Below are 17,102 nucleotides of genomic sequence, written 5' to 3' on the forward strand. Positions count from 1 at the left end.
ACTAGAACTGAGTTCAAGAAAAGGGTTCCAAACCAGGCTGCCAAAATAGAACTGGGGCCCTATTCCTTTGTAAGATGCAAATGTAAGGGCAGAAGCCTAAGCATGGTGTCTGTCTGGCACATGTTAGGCACCTTAAGCTTTTTGACAATGATCTGTCAGATCAACCAGGGATTTGGAAAATAGCTTAAAGTCACAAAGGAGGAGGTAAGGTAGTACTGTTTCAATGCTTTATTAACAGTTGGAAACAAACCCAACAAACTGGAGGTGATGACATCCCAGAAGCCCAAGAGGCAAGGGAAACAGGTTTGCATTTTGTCTTTTTAAATTTTTTATTAAATGCATCTTAGCAAAAGTAGATTAAAAAAGAAAGGGTCAAAGCCCCAGATGTCAGCAGGGAAGAGGAGGGGACCCAGGGGAGCAGCCTCCCCCCTACTCAAAGGAGATGCTGTTGCCCCTTCACACAGACAGCTGTAGCAAACGGAACCTTTGTTCCTGGCCTGAAGGCCTCCCTGTAGGAAGCCTCAGGTCTCCTGCGTTCCTCCCTTTGCTCCAACAACTTTAATTCTGGGTCAAGCCTGAGCAGTGTCATTCTCTCTCCTACCTGGGGGTGGAAGCTAAAAGCAAAGGAGGGCAAAGTGTCACCCTGAGCCAGAGAATCTGAGCTTCCTGGAGCTAGGGCCTCTGAACAGTCTGGCCTGCCCACTGTTCATAAGGGAGCAGGGGGACGCTGTGTGGCAACACTACTCCCTTGCCCAGTGTCCAGTTAGCATTTGCACATTTGGCTTGATAAATATATTAAATTTTTATTAAAAACTCTATGGTCTCAGAGCTCCCACCACTGAGGCCTGGTCCACCTCTACCAGAGAAGAGCTCCTCCTGCCCCAGAACTAGATGATGGGAGAGAAAATCTGCACTGGACTTCAAGGGCCCAGAAGGCTTTAGGGTGGAGGTGGAGGTCCAGGGTGTTGTTCAGGACTGAGGCCTGTGGGGAGAAACCCCAGGGACACCAGGACCTGCCATCAAAATCTCTTACATTATGGAGGGGAAAGGGGGAAGGGATAGTTATTCTCTTAAAAAAAAATCTCATATAAAAATAGATCCATTTGCAAAACAATTTCTCAGCCAGGAGGCTCCACCTCCCATTTCCTTGGAGACAGAGGGTGAGGTGTTGGGATGGTCACAATAAAGCCCATACTCCAGAGGAGATGCACCAAAGCTCCGGGGAAGATGTGAGGAGAGACCATGGCTCAGTAGCCTGGGGCAGGTATAGAGGGTTCACAGAGGCAGGGTCATAAAACATGGCAGCAGGCTGGGGACAGGTCCCACAATGTCTCTATATCCTGCCTGCCCACAGGCTCTGGCCTAGGCCATCGTGGAACAGATCAAGTGGTCCAGGTCCTTTTTGTTTTGGGAGGCCCTTCCCAGGAAGGTTTGGGGAGGGTGGGGTTTGCCTCCCCACTTCTCTGGGCATGGCTCCCAGTGTCACACCACTAGTAATAAATAACAGTAACCGGGAGAGGGAAGAGCAGAGCAGAGGTGACAGCGATGAAACGAGGGATACGGCCTAAAGGTTCACAAGCCCCATGCTGTTCTCAGGGCTAGAGAAACCACAAAAGAAAAGCACGAACCCAGCAAGATTGACCAAAGTGAAAGCCTACTGGAAAGGCAGGGGTTGAGAAAGCAGGTGGGGCCTGGTCTGAGACAAGGCCTCAGAGTGACAGAAGACCGCTGGGGTTAAGGCAGCAAACACAGAGCCTGCTTTGGTAATACAACAGCCAGGGCGGGCTGGGCTCAGGCCTCCCCACACTGCCTTTTCCTACTGGCCTCCAGGCAGCTGAAGCTGTGTGTGATGTACAGAGAGCAGCAGGCCAGAGAGTAAGACAGGGTCAAGGTAGTGGGAGCAGCCACCGCAGAGGAATATTTCCGTGACCCTTTAGGCACATGCTGCAGGGCAAGACAGTCTGGGGCTCCACTAAGGAAGCTGCTGGGGCCATAAGACCCAGCTTAGCTTGCACGGCCAACCAGCTCCTTGGGTTCTTCAAGGATTGTGGGGACTCCCTCATTGTTCTTGGCAACCTTAGGAGGAACAGTAGTCATGGCATCATCCTTGGTCAGCTCCGAGGCTAGCAGAGATGTGACTGCACACCCAGCCTTCCTGTTGGCTGCAAAGAAAAGACATGAGAGATCTTGTCCACAGAAGGCCCAATTTCTAATCCCTTTCAAACTCTGTAGCAGACATTCCGCCCAAAGCCATGCAAATGTGGCTGCACAGTCTGGTTCAGAAGGCCCTTCTTTGAAAGAAAGAGGGGCAGAGACCTAACAACATGTGGAATATACTTCCTAGGTGCAGAGAGCATGTGGTGCAGGCTTTCCTGTGTGAAAACTGTACACAGGTTTGAATATAGCTAGACAGAAAAAATGTGATTCAGGCTTGTTAGGTAAAACTTAAAGAGGAATGAAGTGCCCAAAATCTGTTTTCTCATCATAGAGCTGTTGGAATTAAATAGACTCAGGCTTAGTAAAGAGTAGTAGTTTTGTTTTCTTGGCTGTTTTCAGGAATCTCCTAGGCCAAAACCATTTCAAGTCAGACCTGGGGAGGCCTGTCCAACCACAGGAAGGCCTTCAGTAGGCTGCTGGGGGCAACTCCCGCAAAGCAGAGCAGCAGCCACGCGCTGACGTCAAGTGCACGTCACACTCCCATGTGTACCCCTACCCCCCTTCCCTCTCCCCATGCCCACATGCCCAGCTCTTCCCCACCTCTTCAGGAGTAGCAGCTGGGAGACAAATGCCAAGGGCCCTACAAGGTATGTATGTCGGGGTAGGGGTGAGTGGGTAATGAAAGGTATGTCAGCAAAGGCAGAGCTGCAGTCAGGGATGGTGAGGACAGGCTCCTACAAAGAAATCTGATTCCAATGTGTTAAGGGATGGTGACGCTCCAGTTGTAATCTTAGAAAGAGAAGAACCAATTAAGCCATGAGTTTCTGTTCTCACTGCTGGGAGCCATCCCTAAGACTGTCACAATTTATGGAATGCAGATTTATGGCCCCAGTATCTTCATTCAGCACAAAGGCAGTTCCTTGGGACCATGCCCATCTCATGTTCTCTGCTTCTTCCCATGCCCTACAAAACAGCACAGAAAGACCACATGTACACAAAGAGCTGCCTGCCTGGGTCAAAGAAGCCAGACACAAAGGCTAAACGTGCTATGATTCCATTTCTATGAAATGTCTAGAATGGGTACATCCAGAGAGACAAAGTAGATTCACGATTGCCAGGGGCTGGGGGAATGACTGCCAGTGGGGATGGGGGGTTCTTTCTGGGGTGGTAAAAATGTTTTGGAATTAGTGGTTGCACAAACTTAAAAATATACTGAAACCACTGGATTGTAGACTTTAAAAGGGTGAATTCTAAGCATTTGATTTATATCTAAAAAAACCCAGCTTTTGCTGGGTCATGGGAAAGATGAGTGGAGAAAGCAGTACCTCAGCCTTACAGAAGCAAGAACAGCTTGCTAAATGATGAGGGCAGCTCTGGGACAGGCGCAGGAATGAAGAGGTCCAGAGGAAGCAGTGAACAAAGGGCCCATAACACCTTTGCCTTGTTTGGACCAGCAAAAAGCTTTAGGCAGCGCAGAAGCCAAACGGGGAAGGCCCACCCTTTCACTAGAGAGCCAGCACTGCTGTGTTCACACAACAGAGGCCACCCCTAGGTCAGGGAGCACACTGCATGCCCACAGGTTACCAGTGTATAGGTCTCCAACTCCTCCTGCCAGGGGCACAATGGACTGTCTAACAAGAGGAGAAAGAAGAGTGAAGGCCCTGACTGAGAGGCACAAGGGCTCACCCTCTCGTTCCAGGTGGAAGGTATGTGACCTATACTCCAGGTGTTCCCCACAGGCCACTACTTTGACTATAAACATGTGCTACCACCTCAGTGACTGGGGTGGGGACAGTGTGACTAGGGAAGTCTACATGTATGTGCTTAGATCTTCTTTGCCTCAGCCCCACTTAGTTTCTGCTCTTCTCTAAATTTATTCCCTTCTCTAGGACCCTACTTCTCATGTCCAGAAAGGCAATGGCTTGATGTCACTCAAGTGTGCCTGTGTATTTATCCTCTAGCAGTTGAGAAAATATTGCCAACTATTTGTGTGTGACTAAAGAAATGCGTTTGTGTTGAAATAATTTGACTCCAGACCCCAGAGGGAAAAGAATACTGGGTCTTCAGGGAGACCTGTCCTGGGCAACATGGGAAAAGTCTGGTTTCTTCCTCTAAACTAAGTTGATACCAGTTGTACCTAATCAAGCAGTGTTTCTAGGTTTTCTAGATTCCAAAAGATCCTGATGCTTTACAGGTCTCACAAAAACTAAGAGTGGATGGTAGGTGGGCGGAAGACCAAAACTTCCCTTAAAAAAAATTTTTTTTAGTGTTTGTTTTTGAGAGAGAGCGAGCGCACATGAGCGGGTGAGGGGCAGAGAGAGAGGGAGACAGAATCCGAAGCAGGCTCCAGGCTGAGCTGTTAGCACAGAGCCCCACATGGGGCCCAAACTCATGGACCGTGAGATCATGACTTGAGTTGAAGTATGACACTTAACCAACTGAGCCACCCAGGTGCCCCCAAAACTTCCCTTTTAAGCCTAGAAAGTTAAGTACACAGGGATGTGACCTAAGATGTGGCCTTTCTCAGAAATGAGAAAGCTCTTATTGGAACTGGAAAGAGAATCAACAGAACTCAAGAATTCTGGCTTCCACTCTGTCTTCGGGGCCACAATTATACTCAACAGTTTGAACAATTAAGAAAAACTGAGCTTTCCCCTCCTTTCCCTACCTTGAGTACTTGAGACTATTGACAAGTAGCCATAGAAGCAGATACATAATTTGACTATATTAGATCAAGGAGGATTATTAACTCAGAATAGTCTCACAGCCTGTGGGGAAAAGGGAACAATGTTGAGACTTTGGTCAAAGGTCTCTGAAGACAGATTCCTAGAAGTTCAGGTGGGCTAAGATAAAAACATCAGCAAAATCCACCAAGCATATTATAACTAGAAAAAGGTCAATGATTTGGAAAAAAGACATTTACATTTATAAAATGCAGGCTAGAAACTGCTACTGAAGAGGAAGTGTTCTTGTTAATAAGCTTCCTTGGAGGAGAGGAAACTAGGACAGATGAGATAGTCATTACTGTCCTAAAAGAACTCATTACTGTCTAAAACTTGCCTAATTATAATACCTGTCCTATTTTTACAAAAGCAGAGGGAGAATAAGTGGTCATGTAGGAAATACTCTTAACCTTCTATAGACACGTAGACATCAGAAAACTCCCTGAAGCAACGGTACCGTGTCCAGTGCTCTCTGCCAGAAGGTATGAAAGAATACTCTGGCCTACACAGAGGGGTCACTGTCCTCTCCGGTCCATCAAGTAGGCTTAGTGGAAATAGCCCTGGACTTGGAATCACAGAAGGGAGCTACAGTTCTAGCTCTAGCTCTTCAGATCTGGGAGAGGAAGAGCTTATCTGGGTCTTAATTATTTTCATCTATGAGGAGGTCAGATGCTAATCACTAAGGTCTTTAGAGGCTCTCCTGACTCTAAGGTTCTATTAGTGTAGGTGGAGGTTAGAGGGAAGGAAAGGAAAAGAAAGATGAATTTCTTCCTTGATTTTTATCCCAGTGGGCAGATGGCCTGTATATAAGAGGCCACAATTCAGACATGGAGATAAAGTTGAGTCATTAAAACCACACGCTGACTCAATTGTCAGCCTGAAATAGTAGCTGTAATACAATCACATGGATTCTTCCCTTTGACACTCAAACCATTGTTCTCCCACACCCTGCAGATCACAGCAGTTTACATGTCACTTTTAATGAACCGGCCCTGATAGTAACTCTCCTTTTCTAACTCAATGGTTCTTTGTATACTTTGTACTCAGTATACACTCCCTCGGGTCTCCAGAGACGGGAAGATTTTTTTTTTAAAACATTCCTCTAAATACTAAGGAAAAGGCCAGGGTCTTTGAGGCTGGGACAGCTGGGACTGAGGAGGCCTGTGAGGCAGATCTGCTTGACAGGGCTTCAGTTTTTTTGGCTCAAAGCAATTGATCACAAGGGATAGAGGAGGCCAAGCAAGGAATGGACCAGCTAAGTGCAGGAGCCACTGAAGGAAACCTGTAGCCACCAGGGCCTATTTTATAGTTTGAGAACGGGGCCTTCTGAGTCCAGCCTCTTTTATGTCTTCTCTTATTCTTTTGTCCAATGACAACAGGATTATTAAAGCTGGAAAGGACCCAAGAGACCATTTTAGTCCAGCTCAAGAAGAAACAGAATCCCCTACAATTGTCCAAGGTACATAGCATCAGAGTTACTTGACTCTGGGTCTTTTGATTTCTACCTAGTCTGATGCTGGTCACACTCTACTGTGATAGAACCTTTACAGCTAGTGTGAGGCCAGATCACTTTAGAGGACATGAATGCACTGTCTAAGCAGGATAACAGAGTAAGTCAAGGTGTCTCCCCTAAGAGATTCTTCTAGACACCCAGAGCCCAGGAAGATTAGGTTACAGGATGGAACCAATTTAAAAATCATGTAGTTCTCTGCTGCACTATCTCCTAGTATCATTCTCCTATTCCTTCTTACCCTGGGAAAATAGCATTTTGACTAATTTGGATCCTCTGCTGAAAGGTTATGTTCCAATAAAATCCCTGCTTCCTCTGCCTGTGAGTCCTGGTTTCCTACTTGGGAAGAAATAGAGAATGGGGCCTCCCCCACAGAGGGAAGACATTGATGTCTGGCTGCCTGTGTACAGGAAGCATCTGGCATTCTAGTATAGTTTCAGAGGAAGAGGCTTAAAAAGGGAATTCCCCACCAAAAATCTGATGCAGGTTGGCATTTAGCTGACAGAGTCAACAGTGAGATGCAATGTACTTTCTTTTGGCTAGAAATACCTAATGTAAGGCCACATCACCTTATATGGTGAGTAGAGAACAATGTCACAAGAACCTGTAAAAACTAAACAAAATAAATACTACCAGCTGCACTCTCTACTCAAACACTGATCTGTAAGACTAAACGTACCCAGGAAGTTCTAAGTCCATCATAATCACCTATTCTTGCACTAGAGAACCTCTTCTCAAAGGATGCCAAGACTTGTAAATGAGGGATTCTCCTATTTAGGGAAGGTTCAGAGGTTGTACAGAAGAGCCCTCAGAAGGGAATTTCCCTTTGGGAATTCAGAGTATGGGCAAAAATAGGCAGCAACCTTTGGGCCAGGACACTAAGTTTATGGCAGCTAGCATGCTCTATACCCTTCATCCCAGGGTCCCCTTTCCAGGCTATGATAGGTACTTTAAGCCCTACAGATACCTCTGTGTTAACAGCTAAGCGCTGGCCAAAGCAAGCTGCACACCTCCTCCTTACGATAACCTTAAAGCGCTTTCAAACAGACCTACAGAATATACCAGCCAGGGAATAGGGAACACATCTTTAACTCTCTCAAAAATAGAAACCCTTGATGACTGCCTTTTCTGTTATTCCCACCTTCAACCTAGGAAAAAAGCCATCACTCCTAGTCCCAAAGGGCCTTCGCCAGACCCAATGGTGCAAGTCAGCCCTGCATGACGGACGGTGTTGGCTCTACCTTCTGTGGACTAGTCTCTTAGCCACTGTGCGCTTCCCTCCAAGGAAGCTTATCTACCGATCCTTCCCCCATACGAATGCCTGGATCATCTGTCCTCCTGTCCTCGTAATTCTTCTTAGAGGCTCTGGTTCAACTTAATCCACTTATATCTTCTGAGGGTTGTGGGGGAGTAAATAGGGAACACAAAGGCAGTGGAAGCTAACTCACCCAAGGAAAGGTAATTGTCAGAGACAGTTCTTCCAATGGATTGCTCCTCTTTATTATTACATGTGAGGATGATGATGCCTAACCTTCTCTGTCTTTTCTGCTTGTGAAGTTGAGTAAGGACTCTTAACTTTTCTTTGTATTTCCTACATCAAATGTACACTTTCAGTCCCACGAGACCTAGTTCCTCAGGTCAGGGCTTTCTAATATGGGAGGAAGAGGCCCTCGACAATCCACTCTTGATGCAGGGCCTACTGTGAGGAAGTTTCTAAACTGTCAGAGCATCTTTACCCGTTCTTCAGCCCAAGACAAACAGCCTCACCCCTTCCAGGCCCAGGCTGGGCTTCCCCTGCTCACTTACCCTGACGGGGTCCTCTCTTCCGTCGGAATGCTGCGCCTGACTGCAGAGCTTCCAGAAGACTGTCCATCACACCTGTCTCATCGCCCTCTGTCATGAACAAAGATGGAGATGTATGCTTTTCAGCCTGAGCAGCATGCAGCATTGAGCCCCACACATAATGTATGGACTGTTGACTGGCTTCCTATCACCCACAGTGGCTAAGGGCTGAGAGCAGACAGAGGGCTCAACCCCACAGCCCATGTTTACTTGCATCTGTTTGAAAATGGTTAAAAGAAAAGGTTTGGCTGCCTATTAACCACTGCAGACCTTGGGGTATTTCCTGGCAGTACCCTCCTTCCTATCACAACCAGGACTAGCACAGAAAATTGCAGAAATCCCCAAGTCTAATTCCAGAATAAGCACACAGACTGGGATTATGAAATTAATATGGAACAATATCACTCGCTCTTTATCCTAAAGTGTTTCACTCCAGTTCACATAAACAGGTCAGGGAGAGCCTGGTTCCAGTTTCAGAGCAGGGCTGAGGAAAAAGGAGAAACCCCTGATCAAGACTGAATTTCTCATAAGTACTGACCCCTGTGGCTGCATCTTCCAGAACCAGCTCAGCATGTAAGCAGACCATCCTGGCTGGAATGTAAAGAGTTAATGTAGAATTCTTGTTCCAGCCCGGCTCTGTTTCCATGGCAACAGCTCAGGGTGGTGAAATCTGAAACTGAAATCCCAAGGAGCCTGCGGGCTTGTTAGCTACAAGGCTGGGCTCACTGCTCCCCGCGCCACCTGCTGGCTGAACATCACCAGTGCAGGTGACCTACATTTCCAACCTCCTGCATTGCCTTGGGGACCCGGGCCAGGGCCAGGTCTTGCTGCACAGCCAGGTGAGTAGGTGCAGCTTTCATCCTGCATGTCAGCTGGACTCCACCTTTCCCTACATCTAGGGACAAACCCTGGCCACCAGGGGAGAAAGGGGGAAAGTGAAAGATACTTGGTGTGGGCTTCAACAGCATTCGCAGAACAAAATGTTGTGGCTTATATATATAACTATAGGAAGGACTGTGGAAATGCTTCCCAGAAAAATAGGAAGAAAAGAAAAAAGTGTAGGCTGTTCTGCTCCTTAAGGTCCCGGGCCTCATCACAACAGGAGCTGCCAAAGCAAAGTCCTTGGGAGGAAGAGGTGCTAGAGCAGCTCTGGTCTCTTGTGCTCAGCAAAGCACTTGATTCTTGCCAGACTTGGTGGCCCTAAGAACCCCTTTACTTAGATAGCTGGTGGTGCCTCAGGTTCAAGAAGGGTGGCATCAGCTAAATTCTGTGCACAATGTATACTACAGTTCTCCTCACAGAAGGAGCTGACAGAGGCGGGGGCAGGGCATAAGCAGCAGGAAGGCAGCAGAGACCGGAAACAGAAGGCCAGTAATTAAGGCCATATGTTTCAACAAAGACATGCTTCTGGTAGTGAAACAGATTCTGCTAACGAAAAAAGAGAGCGGCCAGCCCCCATGCCCCCTCTCCACAAGTGCAATCCCTTTATAATCTGATAGGTACACACGGTTATGTGTGCACAGTGTGGACAACTCTGCTGAAGTACTGAGGACACAGCCCTTAGTGAAAATAAGCACAAAGGGAGGGCAAGCCACCAGTAAGAGATGGGAGTGGGTCCAGGAAAACATTTTGGGGAAAAGAACAGAAGATTTAGTAGAGGATACAAAGAACAGGCCAGCGGAACATTCGGACGGGCAGAACAATACGTGTTACAGCAGTCCTAGATCACTGGGGAGATGAGACCTAATGCGGGAAAACTGGCAAAGGAGAGAGAAGGGTTTGAGCTCGGAGAACTGGATCGCGCATGCAGGGGAGCTGAGGTGAAAGTCCAGCATCAGGCTCTTGGAGGTAGAAGACTGCCAACAATCTTTTGCCAGGAGCTGAGCTCAGACATGAGCTGTTGTCTCTGGCCTCTACATTCTAGGCAGAGAAGTCCTGCAAATGTTCCTGTTTCAACCCATTAGCCCTTCTCCTCCACTTCTTACCTGCATTCATGTCTATTAGTTGCTCTCTCTTCTGCTGCTTCTCCAGCCGCTCCTTCTCTGCCTTCTCCTTGGCTAGTTTTGCTCGCCGCATCTTTTCCTCTGTCTCCCGCCGCTTCTGGTTTTCCTTGACTGCTTGCTGTGGAGGAAAACAACAACACGTGGGCATGTATGCACTTATGCATATGCCCACCCAACACTAACCAATGTGAAGCCAACCAATGTGGAAAGTGAGAAATGTCCACAAAAGATTCAGTCCGCAGCTAGCCCTTGCTCACCACAAACATATTCTTAAAGTTGTGCAGATCCATGAAGAATTCTTCCACAGACACCTTCTTGGGGTCAAAGAGGAAGTACTCTCCCAGCTCCTTATAGAGGGTCTCCATGTTACAATGCATCATCCGCAACTTGTTATACTGTTCCTGTGCATCCTTCACAAAGCTGTGCGGCCAGGAAGTAAAGGACCAAGACCAAGAAGCAGATCCACTTCTCTGGCCCCGAGGAACACTCAGAGATGCATGCTGGCATGCACAAGGATGTTCAGCATAGCACTGTTTATAACAGCAAAACCAAGAAGCAACCTAAATATCGAAAATAGGGGAATGGCAAACCATAAACCATGGTCCACCTACAGAAAAGGAGGTGGCAATTAAAAAAGAGGCTGTTCTCCATATATTGCTGTGGAACCTGGGCTTAAGACATATTCAAAAAGAAATACAACACGGTTTTGATTTAAAGTAAATTCATGAGGTAAAAATCAGAAGTTCAGTGGTAGTGGTTACCTCTGGTAAGGGGAGGGAGAAGAGAATACGTGTGTGTGTGTGTGTGTGTGTGTGTGTGTGTACTGGAGGTGGGGCAAAGGGTAAGGTATCAGGGAGGAATTTTCGTTTATGTGCATGGGTTTTTTTTGTTTACAGAATTTTTTTCAAGAAGGAAAAATTGTCTATCACCAGATCTATCCTGCTGTTCCCCCACGGGACATTTTCCTTCCCTTCCTAAGAAGCAACTCCCTCATTTTAAGAAAGGATATAGTCATTTTTTCAACAAACTTGTCTTTCTCATCTGTGGCAGCTGGGAAATTCTGAACATCACGTTCCACATCAGAAATCTGTTTCTTCATTTGATCTAGGTTCTTTTGCAAGTTTTCAGCAGAAACTAAAGGAAACACAAAAACAGAAAGAGTTCATGATGAGTCTCAAGACCCTCAGCCTCCAGTCTTTGGGGCCCAGGCTCTGTCCATACAGCAGTACCCAGTTATCCTGGCTCTCACGCTCTCTCCTCTAGCTGTTTCCCACATTTCAGTTTCCATCTTTCCGGTTCAACTATAAATTACTTGATAACTGAACCTCCATCCTCCATAAGGAGAAGACAGGTTTCATTTAATTTAACAAGAACCTATGAAATTCCCTGGGATTTTGGTCTCATTTATTGTAGGGCACACAGTTGAAGGGGAAGGAGATATACACAGAAATACAGAGGAAGGGCAGAAATCTGTTCCCATTTCTACCGAATGCTGCTTTTTCTTTGTGTAGTTCCAGGATGATGAGGCCTGATTTTTGACAATCTAGTCAATAACTGCTGACCTAGACTAAAAACACCTACCTTTCTTCCAGTTGTTTTTTAGTATTTGGGATTTCCCTCAGAAAGGAGAGAGTGCTTCTCACTTCTATACACGGAGACCTCCCCTCTGCCTGATAATCCTCTCCCCGTGGCTTAGACATCATGCCTAAACCCTCTCCCATTCCCACCTAAAATAGGCAGAACTGCAAATTATCTAAGATAAGATCTAGACCGTGTGTTACTTCCGTCCCCGTGCAGAGATTTTGGGGGCCTGAAATAAATAGCCTTCTAGTTTTGCCCCAACCTGCCCCACCTCGGCTGGCTTTCTCCACATGGGCAAGCTCATCTGGAAACTTGAGGACATCAGGATGGTCATTCTCGCACAACTCAGCCAAGAAGTGCAACAGTGTCATCTTCTGATCTGTGGACTTGGTGTCTCGAAGCTTGGGGAAAGAGGAGAAACTGTCAGTCTTGACATACCCAAGATCACCTGAGACCAACAGTACTTTGCCACACTGGGCCCCCAGAGGCCGGCAGCCTTCCCTTCTGTTGCTCTGCTCTAAACCCTTGGCTTACCTTACAGAGGAAGCTGATGTTGAAGCCGAAAGCACCAGCATTCCTGGAGCCAGCATTCATGTAGTTTCCAACAAGTAACGTAATCTCCAGGAGTTTAGAGAAGCTCTCACTCTTTCGTAACTCCTCACATGCGGCAGTCACAGAAACAATCTCTGGCTTAATATTCTCCACTTGCTCACTAAACTGTAGCTTGAAGAGGATGGCGTTGAGGCGAGGCCGCAGGCGGGGCACAGTGCCCATCTGGTGAGGAAGACAAGCAGTTTGGTACAGCAGGCAGGGAGAGGGAAAGTCAGAAAAAACGTACAGGCTTGAGCCTCTCCTATAGGAGGCTCTGAGTTCAAGAATACCAAACAGAGAGAAACATTGGTTCAAAATAGAAAAGAGGCAAGGAACAAGTACCATGGCTACTCTGGGGGAGCAGAGGAGCAAGGGAGTCAGGGAAGAGCTTACTACCATAGGCCTCACTCACCACTACACCAAACTGCTCCGACTCAGCCAGATCATCATATTCATCCTTCAGTTCGGAAAGCATTTTTAACTGCTCTGGCTCTGGCATCTGCTTAATGAGGTTCTGAAAGAAAGAAGGGACTGTCTCAGTTTGAGGGGGAAGAGCTGACAACCTGGGCCTCCTGTCAGCCCCCCACTGTGCCCAGGGACCACAAAGAAGGAAACATGGATTGGGGGAGAGGTAGCTAATGAGATGGCAGGACTTTTGAAAAATATACCAGGAATAACCTAACCACCAGAGACACGGACGCTTACCCAAAGCCAGCATTCCATAAATCATCCTCTAGACCATTATGCTAGAGGACCTCATCCTCTACCCAGAGAGGTAATGAGGCTAGTGCACTGCGATGTGAAGAGCCAATCCAGCAGAACCACCTTGCTCCTTACCTGGATCATAGACTCAGTGAGAACAGACTCATTCACCTCCAGGATGACATTCTTAATCTCTTGATAGGCCATGCGGAATGAACCCAGAAAGATGGCTGCCAGAAAATGAGACTATTAAAAACCTCCACCAGCTCCCCACTGCCTCTGTAGCTAGAATCCAAGTTCTTGAGTCCAGTGTGGAAGGTTCCCACCTCCCAGCTTTCTCTCTCATGAATCCCCACATTTTGGCATATACCAGCTACACTGTTCGAAGTACACATTCAACAAACACTGTGGCTCCTGGCCTTTGCTCACACAGGAATATTTTGATCTTCTCTATCTCTATACATCCAAGATACTCATCCCACTCTATTTTTAGTTCCCCACTCCCATGACTCCAGCCTCAAAGCTGCCACTGCCTTCAACTGCTGATTCTTAAACTGCCATATCCCCATTCCCCAACAAACACATCCTGTCTTCCTGTTTTAGCACCGGTCTCGACAGTGACCCCTCAACCTCATCAGAGCGCATGCACATACTCTCTCTGGTGGGAGAGCCAACCATTCCATTTTCTCTGGATGTGTGAGTTCCACTTCACCTCCACCCTCCAGTATAGAGTTTCACTCAGTTTCTACTATTACTGCCATTTCCATTACTACTATTCCTGTTTAGTTTCCTTCTCCTTCCAGTCTCTGGTCAATCCAGACCTCTCATCGCTCTCTTCTGGCACCTGGGCTAATGAATACCACTGGCAAAGACTCTGCAGATCACAGTTCATCAGTGTGTAGCGGCACCAATGATAGCGGGGGTCTCAGCACTGCGCCCTCTTGCAAGCTCCTCCCAAAATATCCTCATTCTCTCAACTGTCCCACCACTTCTGATTTTTAAGATATTGTTTCTCTTCGCTGAAAAAAACTGAAGCCACTGGTCAAATTACTTGCCAAACATTTTCTTATGCACTGGAGGTCCTCAGCGAGAGCCAGAATAGACAAGGCTTACGTAAAGACTGTGTGGAATTATAGAGAAGAAGCCTTGTGCCAACAGTTCTGTCAGCTTCTCAGCAACTACACCCATGTACTCATCCTTTTCTTGTGTCTCAAAAGAACACATGGCCCTGAGGACCTTTTCCTTCAGTGCATACACGTAATCCAGTTTCTACCATCTAAAAAACAAAAAACCAAAACCCTGACTTGAAACTCCTAACTGCCAACTTCTTTCCCTCACTGTCTAACATTCTAACAGCACAGCAGTCTGTTCTCTTCCACTGCTGCAGCTCTCATCTATTCTCCTGTCCCTAGAGTCCATGACAAGACTGTGAACGTCAGACGTGGTATCTTACACATAACCTACATACATGATCTCATTTCACCCTATTCATAATATCCCCATACGTCTGTAGTATTAGCCTCATTTCATAGAAACCTAGTATTTAAAGTTAATAAGCTATTCAAATCCAAGGTCACACTGCCAGTAATTGTTGGAAGCAGGATTTAAATACTAAAGGATTCCAGAACCTCTGTTCTTAACTTTTATGCTACACCAAGATTATTCTTGCTTAGGCTACTGACTTTCCTTACACCAGATCCAGAGGAGCTGTCCTGTCCTGTTTTTAGGGGACTCTTGTCTTCATCTGACACTGCTGACTATTCCCATTTCTTTTTTTTTTGTTTTTGTTTTGTTTTGTTTTGTTTGTTTTTTGGGACTTGGGCCCTCACTACTCCCATTTCTTGTAACTTTATCATACCATTTTTCTTGCTGCTCCTTTCCAGTCTCCTTTCAGTTCTCCACCCCCCGCCCCCACTATTTACTTGCCCCTTTAGTATCAGTGGCCTTCAAAGCAACCTCATGGCTTCAACTATGACTCATGTGCTATCTTCTAAATTCCCATTTCCAGCCAAACCTTCCTCCTGATTTCTACACCCAAATGCCTAACATACCCATCCTTCTGGAGGAGTCCCCACAGGCATCTTAAATTCTACCCTAAAAGTACTCATTTCCACCCACCACCCTGCCACCTCATTCATGTCCACTACCCACTGATCCTTCCCAAAAAGACAATTTGCTCCTGCTGGATTTTCCTTTTTCAGTAAACGGTACCACTCTCACTAGAGTGATGTAAACCCAAGAAAACGTCTCCTTTATTCCCTCAGCCAATCACTAAGTTCCAGTATTTCTATCTTCTTAGTATCTTCTGCCTTCCTACTCACTTTCACTACTACTTAAGTTTCCGGCCCTGATCACTTCTCATCTAGTTTTAAAGCGAGAACATAACTCATCTCTCTGCCTATAGTCTTCCTGTACCCCAGCAATCCAGCCTCAAAGTCACTGCTGAAGTAGCTTCTCCCCAAATTACACAGGACCATATCACTCATTTTCCTGATTAACATCCATTCAATAAATTCCAAAGCTCTCAGGATAAAATAGATACTTTTTAGCCTAAGCCTGTCAGGATTCTTCATGATCTGGCTTCTTTCTCTTTCTTGAAAGCTTCTTCTGCCACCACTCACCTGCATAGTCTTTACTCAGCTGTACTCAACTACTTGCAGTTTTCCAACTGCACAGTGTTACCTCGTGCTTCTGTGCCTTCACACATGCAGATCTCTCTGCTGGAAACAAGGCAGCCCACGCTCTTCACTTCACTCATGACTAATACTTCTTTTAGCTCAGTTAAGCAGGACCTCCTCTCGAATGACATCTAGGATGTGCTCCTTCCAGTACTCCCCCCAGTTAATTTAGATGCCCCTTTCCCGGTGCTCTCATACACATCCTAGCACACCCCCATCAGAGCACTCATCAGTCTGTGTTGTTACCATTATTTACTCTTCTGTCTCTACCAGATGCATGCTTCCTGAGGACAGGGACTGTACCTTACTCAGCTTAGTGTCCCTAGCACATAAGAGGCACTTAGTAATTTCTGAATCACTAAATTATATCTCCTAGACCATCCTTCCAGAAACTAATCTCAATTCTCTGAGTTCTGTTTTCCATATCAGTATCACTCAACTGGAAATAACAATGTCCTACTCCACGGTCGTATCATTTTCTAAAATAAGAGTTATTCTAGTTTTCTGGTCACAGAGATAATCTTGGGAAGAGGAATTATCTCACATTAGTTTCCATAAAAGGACTTACCCACGACAATATTTAGTAATATTTGCTGTCATTGATCTAGGTCTACACAGCAAAGAATGATGTGAAAGGTGTACTGTTTTCATTCTATCACTGATTTTACTTACAGGTATGTGTATTCATTTACTTGTGTGATCTTGGCCAAGTCACAACATCTAAACTTTGATCTTCTCATTTGGAAAAATGAGGACAACAGCCACAATGCAAGACTGTGAGTGGGTTTTATGGAATATATACCCTTTCATCTCTGAAACACGTGTGTAGTATGTGCCTAATCGAGACTGCAACATGGCAGAACCTCAAATATTTATATGAACAAACAATTAAATCTATACTACTCAGCATTACCAGGGATCCACAACCAAACAACAACAAAATAAACATTCATCCTGATCATCAAATAAGTACTACCTAGATCAACTTGGGGGAAAAGTTTCTCATCCCACTTTGAGAAGTACAGGATTTACATTATTTGTTCTACACCACAAAGTTATTTTAGATTTAAATGCAATCAAACCAGTGCTGCATTTAAAGGAAGTTCTTGAAGTTAAAAAGAAGGAAATGCACAATAGCTAGAATATTTGTGGTAGATTTTCTGTGGAAGCAATGTAAATAGTAAAGGCTTTAAAATAAAAAAATCTGAAGTTCAAATCTCAGACCTGTCTCTAACTACCTACTGGACTAGGCAAATTCCTAAAAGCCTTAACCTCTGTTTCCTTGCCATAAAACTAGATGGTAACAATCTTGTAG

General features: G+C 45.9%; 1 protein-coding gene and 1 long non-coding RNA gene across 3 annotated transcripts in view; one reads left to right on the plus strand and one right to left on the minus strand.

Annotated features, from left to right (window-relative positions):
• Positions 1 to 213: 213 nt before the first annotated feature.
• Positions 214 to 17,102, minus strand: part of DIAPH1 (diaphanous related formin 1) — a 103,748-nt gene continuing 86,859 nt past the window's right edge. For both annotated transcript variants that reach the window (XM_049648525.1, XM_049648526.1), the window contains 9 exons: positions 13,245 to 13,339; positions 12,820 to 12,921; positions 12,351 to 12,590; positions 12,088 to 12,217; positions 11,245 to 11,369; positions 10,493 to 10,657; positions 10,218 to 10,353; positions 8,197 to 8,283; positions 214 to 2,162 (listed from right to left, as the gene is read on the minus strand). In XM_049648525.1, the coding sequence (XP_049504482.1) occupies positions 2,005 to 2,162; positions 8,197 to 8,283; positions 10,218 to 10,353; positions 10,493 to 10,657; positions 11,245 to 11,369; positions 12,088 to 12,217; positions 12,351 to 12,590; positions 12,820 to 12,921; positions 13,245 to 13,339 (1,238 nt within the window). In that variant the 3' untranslated portion in view covers positions 214 to 2,004. The remainder of the gene's footprint in view (positions 2,163 to 8,196; positions 8,284 to 10,217; positions 10,354 to 10,492; positions 10,658 to 11,244; positions 11,370 to 12,087; positions 12,218 to 12,350; positions 12,591 to 12,819; positions 12,922 to 13,244; positions 13,340 to 17,102) is intronic.
• LOC125934907 (uncharacterized) lies at positions 8,320 to 17,008 on the plus strand. Its single transcript, XR_007461571.1, has 2 exons — positions 8,320 to 9,071; positions 16,462 to 17,008. It is a non-coding gene; the product is annotated as an uncharacterized LOC125934907 (long non-coding RNA).

Source organism: Panthera uncia (assembly GCF_023721935.1).
Source record: "Panthera uncia isolate 11264 chromosome A1 unlocalized genomic scaffold, Puncia_PCG_1.0 HiC_scaffold_17, whole genome shotgun sequence".
Lineage (NCBI taxonomy): Eukaryota > Metazoa > Chordata > Mammalia > Carnivora > Felidae > Panthera > Panthera uncia.